Here is a 15,401-nt window from a genome sequence, read left to right as displayed (position 1 = left end):
CATGTGATGAAAACAGCATCTTTCAGTTTAATCTCCCAGTTCTCATATCAGCTGTTGTGGCAGGTTTCTCTTTTGGCAGACACCGCCCCCCGTCCCCCGTTCGTCCGCCCCCCCCCCCCCCCCTTAGCGAGTTACTGCTCCATCATTGATGTGCTGGAACGATGCCTCTTGCTGTTGTTTTGCCCCGTTACCTGCTGAAAGGGTGTGCATTTGTTACAGATAGGGCTTGTTTGCAGAAGTCTTACCTCGGGTGTGCATTTGTTACAGATAGGGCTTGTTTGCAGAAGTCTTACCTCGTGGATTGGACCCTTCAAAGCTTGTGTTTGAACTCCCCTTTCCAGTTCTGAGGTTTCTGTTGCATCTGTGAGCAGCACTGGTCACAGCACCACCTGTATCTTCCTGCTGAGACTTTCTCACCTTAACGCAGCATGGTTTGATTTCCTTTTTTATTCTGTTCTGTGAGATTTTAGGCTAGTGGTAGCTTTAGACTGGTTGGTAATTTATCTGTCTTGACTCTGGTCCAATATAGAGCCTCCACCCTGCTGGGACTTCTGGTAAAGCGAGTGGGTGGAGGGGATGGAGGGGGGCTAGTTTGCTAGCTTTTGTGTTTGTTTAAAGGATTGCAAAGAGCAGAATCTAATGGTGTTTAAAGCGGCATCACAGTCCTCTGAAATCTAATCTGTGGAAATGTATTTCTAATTTAGTCTGCTGTGAGGTTGATCAGTCTGTTGGCAGCATGTCACTGCTGTGATCTGGGCCAACTGCCACAGTTGTTGGTGGGAAAATTCAGATGGGGTGTGTGTGTGTGTGTGTGTGAGCACACATGGCTGCATTCACACGCTTGTTTCCTCTGCTTGCTAACTAAGCATGTGGTATTTATAGCTTTGAAGGCACTTGCACTTAAAGAAAGGCAACCTGTGTGGGGATGTGGCCTGTCTCCATTTTTATTTCCTACTATCTCTTAGCATTGTGCTTTAACAATGTAAATGGGAAGCATGGGTACTTTTGTCCTCTTCCAGTGCTTCATTCAGAAGGTTTGTTGGGTTTTTTATTTCTATTTTAATCAGTGGCTGTTTAGCTCTTGCACCTGTAATTTTCTTCTTTGTTATTCATCTGTAGAATAATTGATGTTTTGTATTGTCAATTAAGAACTTGCAATTCATTCCTAATTTCTTCAGTATGCAGGGTACTCGTATATTTCAGACAACACGTGCATTCAGACGGCAAGATCCCAATTACAATTATATTAAAAACCACGAGGGAAAATCTGCTTTGAGTGCTACACATGGCATGTTCTTGGTCTGCTTAAACAGGCTGAAGAAAAGCAGAAAGGGGAAGCTGTCAGCTGTTTCAGCACCTCCACAAGCTTATTGCTCCATTACTCCTGTATAAAGCCAGACGAGGACCAGTATAAACGGGGAAATCTGCTACCTGAATGTGTTTGTGGAGGAGCAGGAAGAGTGGCTGTGGCTTGGAGGGAGAAGGAATAGGGTTGTTGAGAGCGGTATTGGCATGATTCTGCCTTCCCTCTCTGAACTGCTGTGTCCTGCCTGCCTGAGGTGGTGCCCGTTTGATCCCTGGGGAGGTTTAGCTCCAGGTGGCTGGGTCATTTGGTGTGCCTGTTGGAAAAAAGGACATGGAAGTTGGTTCCTAATATACTTGCAGGGAGTTCATGTAGCAGCCTGCTGGTACATCCAGCCCAGCTCCAGGAGGTCCCACGAGGGGCCTTGCAGGGCGCTGACAGGCTTGGTTTGGTGCTGCTCGGCTGGTGGCACCCAGAGAGCTTGGAGAGGGAAGAGCCAGCAGCTTACTTAAACCCTCCGTAGGGAAGACTTCTGATTTTTTTGGATGCAGTTTGTTTTGGTTTTGAACCTCTGTGCTGTTATTTGCTGAAGTGTTGAGGGATTCAAAATTGCTTGCGTGGTGGGACTTGTGGTTGTTCTGTCTTCTGTCCAGATATGTCTGTCCAGCCCTGGCTGTTTGTGCTTTCATGATAAAATGTGACATATAATTACATGGACATAAGAGCACACTCACAGTTCCCCACTTTGCAAATTGTTTAGTAGTAAGCGTAGTAGTGATTAGATCCAGGACAGTAAATCCCCAAGTTTGTGTGATTTTTTTTTTAATTGTTATTTTTTTTTTAAGTTAGGACTGTCTTAGGTCCTAGTTCTTCAAAATGCTCTGATCGTATAGCCCCTGCATTCATGATCAAAGCTTTCCTTTGGCAAGGGAGTCTTCTCCAGGAGTGGTGGGAAGGCAGCTCTGTGGTCACGTCTCTGTCCTCGTCCCACCATACCCAGCAGCGGTGTCAGAAGCACAGTGTAAATTTGTCGCACTATGTCAGCATGTACTTTCATTTTCTATTTTTAAACAGAGAAATTTAAAAATCTCATCACCACCACCAGTTCACTTTTCAGTACTCTGGGGTGGTGGTGGTGGGTGGTATTTTAAGTGGCAGCAGCTGAATTCTCTGTGTGATGGAGCAGTACTATCATGCAGCAATGCTGAAGAAATGCCCTCAGTGTACGTAAGGTCCCATACATGGGAAAAGAAATCCCAATTACCTGGCCTTCTGCTACTTATCAGAAAATCTAATGATTCAAACCACTTTTACTTTTTTTCCCTAGCATCCTGTTATTTCAAAACAAGGTAATTTAACCAAGAGGACCTGCTTGGTTTCATTATCCAGAACACTAGGGGCTTTAGACATGTTCTTAAGTAGTTTGGGTTTTGAACTTTTGATTTGATAACACAATGTACTAATTACTTCTTAAAAGGTAAGCGGAGCAGAATGAAAAGGCTGTTAAGAGTTGATGAATATTTGAGCACCCTGGAATGCATCTAGCTGACCAGATTTGGCAAGGCTCCCCTGCTTTCTATTATTTTAAAATCCTTTTTAATTTTTATTATTATTATTTTTTTTTAAATTGTGACCTAGAATTTCCAACGCAAGAAGGAAGGGAATAGCACAGATATCTCTGAAGTGTTTGTCTGCAGTGTTCTTATCTTTAAATAGCTTCTTTGAAGGAGCCCGTATGCCCTTTGCCAGAGGCATAATTAGTATATTTCAGCAGCACGCATAGATACAAGCGTGTCATCTCTGTGTGGTTGTACAACAGCTTTCACTTTTATTGTATTTTCTGCCTCTGATCAAATTTTTTTAAACAGCTTCTGTTACAGTGCATTTAAGTTACCTTTACTCTCTGTAATTATTTACAGGTTAAAAATATTGTGAGTGGAATAATATAGGGTTAAAGGGGGAAGGAGAAACAACTCCCTGTGAGCCATAGATCTTTGGCAAAAGGTGATAACAGGGAGGCTATGATTAGGAGCCTACATTTTAAGAAGTTTTCCCATGATCAATTTTCTAATTAAGTCAGGCCTCTGGGAGTTACATGCTAGAGAATTTCAGGGATTCCTAAATAAAGATGGTTAATTGAGATCTCACAAATTGAGTTTTCAGGCTCTTCTAACTGTTCTGCAAAACGTGTGACTGTTCGTTTTTCTTTGAGTACTGCAATGACTTAACGATCCAATGATTTATTACAACTGAGCAAAACCGAAATAGAAAATCACACTATAGCATGTTTATCTGAACTTCAGTAAATCTCAGTGCCCCAGTCCTCGTGCAGTTTGCTTTTAAACAGCCTTTTGATTTTTTTAAACACCTTGTTTGGGTGGTAGGCTTGGGGGCCTTTGGTCCCAGCCTTCTCTCTGGAGTCTTAATAGGAGAGGTTTGCCTGTGCCAGTAGATACCTGCAGAGGTTTTCCATTACAGTGGGAGAGTCCCCACAGTCAGAAACGTGGGAGCTCTTGATTTTGGGCATGTTAGAAAACACCTATTTGCCTAGCTTTTAATGGGGCAGAAGGTACGCTTGCGTGCTACTCTAGTATCAGTGGGTACGCTGGACTTTGAGAGCCGGTGATGCCATCAATCACGCTCTCTAAGCACCAGCCTTCCAAGGGAGCACATTGCCCACCGCAGAGACACTGCTCACCAGATCGGAGTAAACACATTAAATAGGATGGCAACTTGATTAGGCTTGGAAGCAAAACAATGAAATGCTGACACTGTCCAAAAACATGAGCTGCTTTGCAGTCTGGGTTAGTTTTTATAATTCCAGAGTAATATTAAAACACGGAGATTTGTTTAAGATATTGGAAGAAGACTTTTTATCAATTTTAAGTCATTTGGTATTTGAGACTAAAATTTTAGGATGGATTGACAACACAAGAATAAACTTTAGAGTGTTGGGTCTTAATATTACAAACCTTTTAATAAAGATATGTTTGCATTTAGTAACTGTAGTCTTACAGTTTCCAAGTCGTTTAAATTTTGAAGTTAGGAGTAACATTGAAACGTAAAGTATGAGATACTTCGTGTATGTGCAACCAGTTAGTCCAGCTGTGGAATTTGCTGCTCTGGGTTGGTAAGGAACTCTCGCAGTGGTTTAGGATGAGAGTAATTTAATCAGTTTTGGCAGGGAGAAGTGAATATATGGGCTCACAGTGAACAGCACATGTGTGAAATACACGGAGAGAGCCTGGTGACCAACACCATGGCTTTATCCCTTCCCAGGGGATGGGAGTGCTGCTGGAGGGCCATCCCTCCAGGCATGCAGCTGAGGTTAGTTTCATATCAGCGTGTGCCTGCACGGGACACGAGGTGGGAAGAGCCGCTGAGTGCAAGACGGAGTAGCCTGTGTGTAGCACTACAGCTGAATCAAAGTTTTTACCTTGCTCTTCCCGTTGTGGGGCCCCTTTCTGCTGTTAATGATCCCGGTATCTACTCCTGCAAAAAGCCGCAGGATGAAATGAACTCGTTGAAACGGGAGACTCATCTTGTAGCTCAGCCTTTATATTTGCCACAGACCCACTCCGAGTCCCTCGGCGAGCTGTTTTTCTGTTAAAATGAGGAGGAATGTTTTAACTCTGTATATAGGTATTGGCATAGCTGGACATTGATTATGGATGACCTGCTGGCATAAAATCCAAGAGCTGCGATGGCAGCAGCAACACTTCACAACCTTGCTGCCCACGGTGTTCAGTGCCCAGGTGGGCAGTGTAAGATATTCTGGCAAAGGCAGAAACCGGTGAGCTTGCTTCTGTAACCTGGGAACCTACCATAGGTTCAGTGTTCCCCAAAAGACTTAATTTGTTCTAGGGATGGAGCTCAGGGTCTCTTGGGTACGGAACATAGCCTGATAGCCTTTTGGGAATGGCGGTGTGGGGGTTTGGGACTTGCAGGCTTGTCTTGTTCCTGGTGGAGGGGAGCGTAAAGTCGGGGGTCGAAGTGTATGTGGGAAAGGTTGTTTTTGAGGTTCCCTGCCAAATCTAGGCAGGTTAGTGACAGTAAACTGCTTTGAGATGGTCAGATATGAATTGTAGACGTGAGACACGCTCTACTTGTTTTTTTTTAATATTCTGTAGTCTGTCACTCTGCTGTGTGTTCTGTTGACTTTGGAAAGTGAACCTTTGATTTTTTCCCTGCAGATTCACACATTCCCCACCCTTACTCGGTTTCTCTAGAAAAGGAACAATTTTATTTGGCTTTTTGGGTTTAGCTCTACTGCTTTGAAGAAAGGACCAAGAAGAAAATGGGGTTTGTGTCAGTGCACTAGCCATAACACTAAGCAACTTGGTGATTCGTACAACGGCAGAGGAAGGGAGAGTTTGAGCGTCGGTGTGTTTATGAGCTCTGTTTTATTTCTGGACTTGGGATGGCCTTTTCCTCCCCCTGGCTCAGGCACTGGGGAGCTCCCTCTGGGACCGTTCCTGCAGGTGGAGCCAGGCAAGTGAGATACAATTGCTCTTTCCTATAGAGTTTATGCACTTCATTCTCTTTTAGCCTTGCTCCGTAAAACGACCATAAAGTGCAGGCATAAATTACATTTATTCGCACTTCAGGGACTTGGCGCTGTCCTGCCAAAACGTAATAAGTAGGACATATAATAAATGAGAAGCAGGCCCTAAATTTTAAGCATTGAGGTGCCAGTACATCAGGAGCATTTGGGAGGCAAGGTTTTTCCACCTGCATACAGCCCCGAAATGGGGTCGTGGGTCGGAGCAGAAGCCAAACCTGCGGCTGCGGTTCGTTGTAGGGCTTGGCATGCCGCATGCTTATCGGGGCAGGCTGAAGGCCCGCATACCTTGACCTGCCTTGTGCTTAAATCATTTTGATGTCTTAAATTGTTTTAAGATTTTTCCAAAGCACATCTGGGTTATGTTTAATTGTTAGGAGGAAATAAAAGAGAGGAGCTAGAGGGGGAGTTGGTGTAAATAATTCATGGAGAAGAATCCTCCAATTTTGCAGAAACCACAGCCCAAATTACAGAGAAGGCTCTTGGATTGAGATGATTTTTGTTGTGGTTGTAACATACCAGGGTTTGAATCCTGTCCAGATGAAAACATTTGGTTTGTACTTCAGTAAATATTGCAGAAACACTGCCAGCTAATTCTGAAGAGTAATGAAATAGTGCTTTTGGCAAAGCACATGCACTTTCCGTACTTCTGATTCCACTCTTCGGATCCAAATTCAGAGTTTTTTAAAAATGTTTAGCTAGTCCAAGACAAAAGTTAATGTAATTTAATGAGAAACAAAACATACTGTAATTTAGGAGGGAAAACTACACATTTGTCAAATAAAAAAAAAAATTTAATAACCTCATTAGTCAAATAAAATGGCTGAAAAAGAGTATAGTTTATTCTATTAATCAGGCGCTTGCTGCTGAGGTCAGTGCATCTGTATGTACAGGTTGTGTAAGCATCAGTTCTGCCTACTGTTATTAGCCAGCCTGAATTTTGCACCGTGACTTAAAAAAAATATTTTACTTTATACTTATTGTTGTATAAGCATCGTGTTGTTATAACAAAGGATATAAAATACATTTGTCATCCTTTCATATGCATTAGGCAATGCTTTGTGTATAGTTGTGGTAATTGTTTTTCCTATATAGTTAGGTTTTCTTTTGTGTTACTCTCACAACAGGAGGGAAGACCAAAATACTCGAGAGAATTTCAATAATGAAACTGCAGATACTGACGGCACCAGTTGCCAAATGTACTTCAAACCTCATTTTTTAAAGAGCTGAGTATCCTCCCTTTTTGTAATAATTCATAGCTCACTATAACTATGATGAGTGAATTAAAAAAACCCAACTCATCATTAATGATTTTCTCAAAATTTGCCACGCACAGTGGTGTCTGATCAGAGGAGCAGTAACTCCTGCTCTGATACTGGTGAGGAGAGGCTACCTGCCATTCTGTTAGCTGTCCGAGCTTTCCATGTGGTTTGCAATCCCTTGGACAGCCCCGACAATTTGTTTGGCTTTCAAAACAGCAGGATGAGGGCCAGCTTTGGCAATTTGGCCTTCCCGCAGTGAGGCAGAGAAGAGGGCTGGGAAGTTCCTCCCAGGTTGCAGCCTGGCCTTGGCCATAGCTTTTCTGCTCTCAACTGTGAGTTGACAGCGACCTGTTGAGCAGAAGGTGAGTGGCATGTGTCCAGGACAGGGCAGCAAGTCAGCAGCACTATCAGACAGGTGCTCCTGTTAAAGCTGCTCAAGACAAGGTGTCCTTCCTGCTTTCCTGTATTTGTTACTATCTCACGTCAGCAATTTTTTCAGTAGCTTCCCTCTCCCGTTGGTCCTGCATCCTGTGTCCGTTTGCTAACTCACCTCTCACCGCTTCCCTCTTCAGCCCCAGCCCATCTGAGTTCCTGCCTTCCTCTGTGCTGCTGCTGTTGCCTGCCCTTTCTTTCAGCTTACTTCTTCTGCCATGGCTGCTTCTTCCTTTCCCATGTGTTGCGATTGCCTCATCCAGTTCTCTGGTGATGGCATGTGCTTTTGTACAAACATTGATGCAGAACAAATCGACTGTCTTGGGGAGGGGGAGCATTTAGGAAGTATGTGCCTAGACATCGTCAGGACAGAATGTAAAATGTGCAGCTTCTACATGATACTGGAAACATACTGTGTCTCATGTTTTGTTTAATAACATAAAGTGATATATTAAGCTACATATTCAATAAGAAAAAGTGTGCATAGAAATTTTCCAAATCTTTACTTGAGAACTTGTAACATTGCATTACGGTTACAGCATTTATTAGTGGACTTTAATTTCCTTAGTCTGGGATTTTAATCTGAATCAGTTCCCTGATCCGATTCACCACATGGCCCCACAAAATATTATACTGCCACAGTCAAGGTGGTGGCACAGGAATAAGAACAAGAGGCCAGATGGAGGCAGATACTCTGTAGACCATTTATGATGCCAAGAAAAATGTCCATGCAGCCACAGACAGTCTAGCTGGTTCCTTGCATGAAATGTCTTCTACATAAGTGGTGGGAAGTCAAATTTTATTTTCTAGATTACCATCACATTTGCTGAGTGAGTGGGTTTTTCAGGCACCTGCTGCTGGGGTGGGCAGCAGGGTGGGTGTCTCAATGTGGAGGGCTGCTCACACACCTTCCCTGGGTGCTGGAGGGCTGGACCCCTGCTCTTCCCCTTCATCCGCTGCAGTGCCTATGGTAGCAGCTGCCTGCACAACCTGGGGGCTCCCAGCACAGGAGACTTGCAAAATCCAGTACAGCCACAGGCTCTCGTAACTGTCTCACCGATTTTTCTGCTGTTTTCTTGGGGATGGAAAGCAAGGAAGAGGGGAATTGCATACCCAGAGTGCTGAGACCTGGCATGCACCACCTCCCAGGCACAGATGTTGCCCTCTATCGCATTGCAGCTCTTCTCTTTTGGTGTTGGTTATTAATTAAATTCTAATGTTACTCTTTCAGTTGCCCTGGGCAGGCTTTGAGAATCATGCCCTGGTGCTGGGGGAAGGCAAGAGGAAGAGGAGGGATGATTGCGCATCCTTACTCTTGTCTGGCTACCAAAATACACGCAAGAATGAACTGGCATAGCTGCCCCGTGGGTTTCTGTTGCTGAGTGTGTCCGGGCAGACAAAAATGTGCAGAATAGTGTGTTGAAAAATAAAAATCAAGCAAACATCCGCAGCTGTATGTTCTGTGAACGTGTATGCATGTATGTCTGGTGAACCTGCAGTATTCTTTATTCTTATGCCAATTTTGAGGGATTTTATCATCTTGCTGTCATACATCATTTTCATGATGAATACCTGTTATACATGGAGAAACCTGAGAGCAGCAAGTCTCAGTGAAATCTGTAAGGAAAACTACCATGTTGTTAACTTGAGATGAAGACAGTCCATATTTATGAGGAAGGGCAATATATTTTGTTAGACCAATTGCTATACCTAGAAGAAACAAACCAGCTCTTGAGCACACATTCTTCTCCACATCTTCAATGGTCTTAGACATTCATGGCTACAATAGCACTACTTAGTATTTTTTATATAAATCAGCAGTTTTGGGGTCCCTTGTAGAGGTAGGATGCGTCATCATGTGCACATCCCTGTCTGGTCTCGGAGGCTAAGAGGGATATTTAGGACAGGAGTCTGTATTATGATAAAGAAGGTGAGTGATCGCCTAGCTTCCACTTTTACCGGTGCAGCTTCACATGTATGAGCTTCATTAGTTCTTCAGTCAGGAGGAGTCTGGAGTTTTATTTCAGTAGGAGGAGTTTTAGGGTGTTCTCTTGGCTCTTTGCTTGGTGTAAACCACCACCAGCGCACGTCAGCTGCTCACACTTAGCACATCAGGTGTTGTATAATCAACATGTTACTCTTTCAGCTCAAATGAAATCACAGTGTACTTAAAGGCTTGTCTTCCCTTCAGTTTGCTCGTAAAGGGAATTTGCAGTATCAGGAGTCCGAGTAGCCTGTTCCAGTATTTTAAACTAGTGTTTTCTCAGCCTTTTGGACATGTTTAGCTACCTAGGCTTAAAGTGAAAGTGGTTTTAATCAGCTCAACCCATAGGTGTGAACAAATTCTCAGTACTTCAGGCTATTCCAGAATGGAAATCTTACTATAAAAGATGATGATTAAAATAGTTCTAATATAAAAAGTAAGCAAGAAAACTCAAAAGCTTTTATATTTCTTTCAGTGTCCTTCATCCATAGCAGTGCTTAAATAGAATGAAAATGTTTGAGTTCAGCCTTTTTTTTTTCTTCTTTCCTTTCCATTTTGTAAGTCAACTTTAATATGTAGGAAAAGCTGGGGAGCAGGAGGAGGGGTGGCAACCCAGATTGAACACTAGCTTTTCTCCAAGGTCTCATATTGCAGAGCACTTAGATCAGTAAAGTGAGGGCTAGCAGGACTCTCCTGTGTTATTGGATGTTGCTAGTCTAATTTTTCTGGAAATGTACTTCCCAAACAGTCCCAGCTGTCCCAGGAATGCAGTTTAACCGTTGTTGTTCACAGTCCTCGATTGGAAAGAATTAAAAAATGTCATTCTGGCCAAAGATTTATGCACTGAGATTACAACAGTTGAATACCAAGAGTTAGGTGAAGTTTCTGTCTGCTGTCGCACTTGGGTTGGACCCTCCTTCCTTTCTAAGCAGAAGGACACAGTATTGTATTTTATTCTGTGCATACAAAAAAAGAAAAGAAAAGTAAGATTGCTGTTGTAATAACATTTGCGTCGCAGATGATCATTTTTTTTGGTGGTTGCTGTTGAAAGCAGCTGACAAAAAGGCTCAGGGATATGGAACTCTAGGGAAGATGAGGCTTAGAGAATAGACGCTCTATCTGGTCTCCTATTGTAGTGTCTCAGAAGGATAAAATTTCTGACTGTTTCTATTATAATAGAGAGATTTCAGTCTGTGTTTGAATCTAATTTTGAGGGTTCCTAACAGTAAGTTTCTTTTACTGCTATCATTTGTCAATGCGTTAATGCCGTGATGGTGCCAGACTTTGGATCCTGATTAGAACTGTTGCACAATACAGTCTTGCAGAGCTAATAACTTCTGAATCCATACCACAGACTTGGGTATCTAGATGTAAAAAAAATATCTTATTTTTCAGGCAGCACTGTTGTAGACTAACTGTTTTGGAATCTTCTAGTTAGTTGCTGTTGAGACTTAAAGCTCCCCTCCAAGCAGAAGAATTAATGTGCCTCTCAGCACCTCTTACCTACTATGGTTGATTGCTTAGAGTGTGCCAAAAAGTTCTGGGCTTGCATAAAAATGCAAAGGTTTTTGTTTCTATAAGTTGCTACAGCTCTCATGCCGTGAAATGTGTCAGCAGTCTTAATTTGATCATTAGTCTATATAAATGTGAAAGTTGTGGCATGCAAAAGGCGCTCCCCCTAGGATAACCATATGTCCATACATTTACGTCTAAGCTGGATGGATTAAGTATGTTATTTCAGGGGGCAGAATCGCCATGCCCTAGGTGCAGTTTTCCCTGGCTGTCCCAAGCCTACCACCGATGCACAGCACGGGGTGCGGTGGGGTTTCTCTCTGCTTCTCCCCAAGGCAGCCGTAGTCCCCAAGGGGCCATTAAAGAGACCAAGAGCAAAGGTCTTTACAGGTGGGAGCTGAGCCCCACACGGCAGCTTGCTTGCTCCCCCCTAGCGGGATGGAGGAGAGAATTGGAAGTAAGAAAATTAAGAAAACTCATGGGATAAAAACTCATGAGGTAAAGAAAAACAGTTTAATATGTAATGCAAAAGCTTTGAGCGCAAGGAAAGCAGAATAAGGAATCCATTCACTACTTCCCACTGGCAGACAGGCATTCAGCCATCTCCAGGAAAGCAGGGCTTCATCGCGCCTGACAGTACTGTAACTCCAAAAGTCCCTTCCTTTCTCCTCCTTTCTCCAGCTTTTATTGCTGAGCACGGTGCCGTGTGGTCTGGGACACCCCTTTGGTCCGTGGGGGTCAGCTGTCCTGGCTACATCCCCTCCCAACCTCTGCCCCCCCCCCCCCCCCCCCCCCGCCTGCTCGCTGGTGGGGCAGTGTGAGAAACAAGGTGTGTGTGGGGCAAGCCTTGACGCTGTGCAAGCACTGCTCAGCAGTAACTAACACATCCCTGTGTTACCACTGCTGGTTTGGTCACAAACCCAAAACATAGCCCTCTACAAACTACTATGAACAAACATCCCAACCCAAACCAGTACGCAAAGGAAAGGTTGGTTCATTGCAGGAACAGCCTATCCCTGGTTTTGTGCCCTATTTAGCTATCCGTTCATTTAGAATTTAATTTTTGTAGTTAGAGTGTTTTGTACAAACCACATGGGAGCAGAGAATACACAACCCACAAACAACCTTTCGTTAGTTGTTGGCAATGGCAACACCAACAGCTCAAAACCAACCAAACCAGGGAATTGCTGTTCTGAGGAGCTAGAAGCCAGAAGTGTTTCCTAAGGAAGCATCAGCCAAATAGCCACTACCTTGTGTTGCTGGTCTGTAGCCCAGCTCTTTGTCCTTTGTTTTCTTTAGCTACAGGGAAAGTATTGAAGTGATGAGCCCCCGTTCTGCACTTCTATTGACTTTCTATTTTTCCCTTTCTTCACCCAGAAAAACCTTTCTGAGAAAAGTAGAGGGCTCCTAGGGCACCTGTCCCTCCAGGGGATAGACAGAAGACTCATTTTGAAGTATAGGCTAATATCAGGCATAAAGGAAAGTGGCCATTAGTTGTCAGCAGTATTTGTACATCTAAAAATAGTTATTTAGGTTGCTACAGTCACGTCATGTGTCCTGATGCAGTGCAAGGAAACCTGTACACTGTTGCTTGACGCACATAAAAGAAATGTTGTGCAAGAGTCACATTTAAATTCCAGTCCTATATTGTTGTTAAGCTTGTGAATCCTCACTTCTCTCTCACTTAATTGCATGGTGTGCCCTACCCGTGTGCAAACAAGGCAGGTTAGGGGGAGCATCATGAGAAGTAAACAAGAGATGAGAAGCAACATCCTTAAGAGGAGCACATGGGGAGTCAGGACTCCTTTACTCTTTTCTGTCCTTTGCCAGGGACCTCCTAGGCAAATTTAAACATCCCGATGTCTCGTTTTTTCTCTTTGTTTAAAACTGAACCAGAATACTGAAAAACATCATGTACAATATTGTTGAGGTCTGCAAAGCATTGTGAAGTTTAAATACTAGTATTTTAGTACAATAATAACCTAAAAATATTGCTGGGGTGCAGGTTGATTTGTAAATTCTCTTTTTTTTCTTCTGTTTGGCGAAAGCTGTAAGCTTCTAGTTTGTGCATTAAGACTTCCGTAAGGCACTTAGGCACGCATTTGAAATTAAGCACGTGCATTAGTTTTTTTCTGAATACACAAAGCTATTCATTAGGGCTTGTAGCAAGACTGATTGTCTAAAGTATGAATAGAATGTGCTTGGGGCACGGGGAAACTCTGCTTTTCAAGCACATATGTATCCTGTTGGTAAAAATTAATAAATAAACCCCCTCCAGTTAGTCATGCACTAGTGTGACCTTCCATCTCCGAGTCCCCCTCTTCCTTGCTATGCATAACACTAAAGTAGGTTATGATCAGTATGGTTAGTGCAGTAAGTGAATGTAACGATGCTAATGAGCCATTTTTTTATAATGATCAGGTTCTCCAGCCCTGCCCAGCAACATGGTATATTTTGGAAGCTCTCAGGATGATGAGGATGAAGAAGAGGAGGAGGAGGAGACAGAGGACGCAAAAACAGCCACAAACAATGCTTCATCATCATGCCAGTCAACCCCCAGGAAAGGAAAAACACATAAACATGTACCAAATGGGCAAGGTAGGTCCTAAGTAGTGATGTTCTCCTGTACTGCCTAGTAAAGAATCTGTGAGCTGAATGTGCTTAATTCTTGTCCGTCCTTCTGGATCTGAGGGAAAAAGGATACAGGCCATAATGGGAAAATGGATCAAGATGTAGTGTTAGCATCTTCTGTTTTAACCTGTTTCTCCTGACAATCTGAAGTCCGTCTGTGGCAGAACTGTAACTGCAGGGCTGGAATTATACACACATAAATATGTATAGGCACACAGAGTCACTCTCTCTCTGGCATTCTTGAGACTTGCTTAAATCTAGAATGATTTTATTTTATCAAAGTTAAATATGAGCATTCATAAGTTATCAAAATGCGTGACAGGGGCAACACTTAATTTCTCACATGCAATATTGATACCACAATTGCAGTAGGTTAAGATAACTGCATTCATGTTGTTGATTGAAGGATTTTCTGGAAGAAGCTTTTCCAAGTCAGTTATTTCTTTGCAAATCAACACAAGCTGCATTCATTACACAGTATTTCTGTCATGAAGTCCTTATGCCATGTCTTGATGAATGGATCCATATATATTGCAACGTCATCTAGTGTAGAATGGAAGACCTAAAAGCCACACTGAAAATTTTCTGAGGCTGCTATAATGCTCCACTGTCGAAGTCCTGTGTGATCTGATTCTCTCTCCAGCAAGAGCTCTTGTATCCTAACAACTTTCTGCCTTCTCTGCCTGACAGAATTTCAAAATGGAGCCTGTGCTCTCGGTTCCCTTCTTTAGTTTACCTTCCTTCTGGTGACTGCCATTCAGCTCTCCTCCTCTTAGTAGAAGGACTGAGAGGAAGGTCCCTCTACAGCACACTTTTTGAGTTTTAACCTCTGCCTGCTTTTTTTTCCTCTCCTTTTGTGCTACTCTGCTCTGAAGAAGAGATTAGTAGATCCCAATTACTTCATTGTGCTAGTCCTCATCTCTGCTTTTCAAAAGGGAGTTTTCTATAAAGAACACCCTTGTTACACATACCAAAATTATTTTTCATGACTACATCTGAATCTGGTTTTTATTGCCCACCAAAGCTCAAAAATTCTCTTTTTGTGAACCGTTTGTGGAGAAGTACAAGGGGACGTTAGGCCTAATAGCATTTCAGCTGTCAGCTATGAGCAAGAGTTTTAATCCTATAAAAGCCGTGGATCAAAACTTGGCACTTTAGATTGATTTCTAAATAAAACCCCCCAAATAACAGGCACAAAACTCTACATATGGAAAATGAGAGTGCGTGTAACAGAGCTGCTGCCTTAGTGTTTTAAATGTGATATATCATTACAAAAGGATCTGATCGTGTTCCTTGAGAATGTCCCAGATGGCAGCCACTTTGAAATTAGCTCAAAACCAGAGACACCTGAAATCTTAATTGGGGGTAAGTAAAGGCAAACTTAATGAGCCATCTAATGGCTTCATAATCTTTATCAATATAGATCAGAGTGAACATAAATGAAGCTGCTGCTTTAATAGATCTGCAAGAGACCTTTATAAAATACATAGGAGACAATGTGAGATGTTTTGACAAAGGTGATGAAACAGGAATTCCCAGAGAACGCAGCTGCTGCTTCTTAGTCATTGTCATTTTTTTTTCTCTCCCCCCCCCCCCCCTTTTTTTTTTTTTTTTTTAATTAAAATTTCCTTACCCAGGGGTATTCCCATTTTTCAGTGTCTGTTATTTTGGTTGACAGCCAATTGTATTTTTGTTTCCTGTGAATAAAGTAGGTTC

The 15,401-nt window shown here is 42.8% G+C and overlaps 1 protein-coding gene across 3 annotated transcripts in view; it reads left to right on the top strand.

The window, feature by feature from the left end:
• JARID2 (jumonji and AT-rich interaction domain containing 2) overlaps positions 1–15,401 on the top strand; it is a 226,813-nt gene that overhangs the window by 162,619 nt on the left and 48,793 nt on the right. For all 3 annotated transcript variants that reach the window (XM_037379184.1, XM_037379183.1, XM_037379185.1), the window contains exon 5: positions 13,476–13,652. In XM_037379184.1, coding sequence (XP_037235081.1) covers positions 13,476–13,652 — 177 coding nt within the window. The remainder of the gene's footprint in view (positions 1–13,475; positions 13,653–15,401) is intronic.

The sequence above is a fragment of the Falco rusticolus genome, chromosome 3, assembly GCF_015220075.1.
Source record: "Falco rusticolus isolate bFalRus1 chromosome 3, bFalRus1.pri, whole genome shotgun sequence".
Taxonomy (NCBI): Eukaryota; Metazoa; Chordata; class Aves; order Falconiformes; family Falconidae; genus Falco; species Falco rusticolus.
Note: the sequence above shows the minus strand (reverse complement) of the source record. Positions and strands in the feature narration are given on the sequence as shown.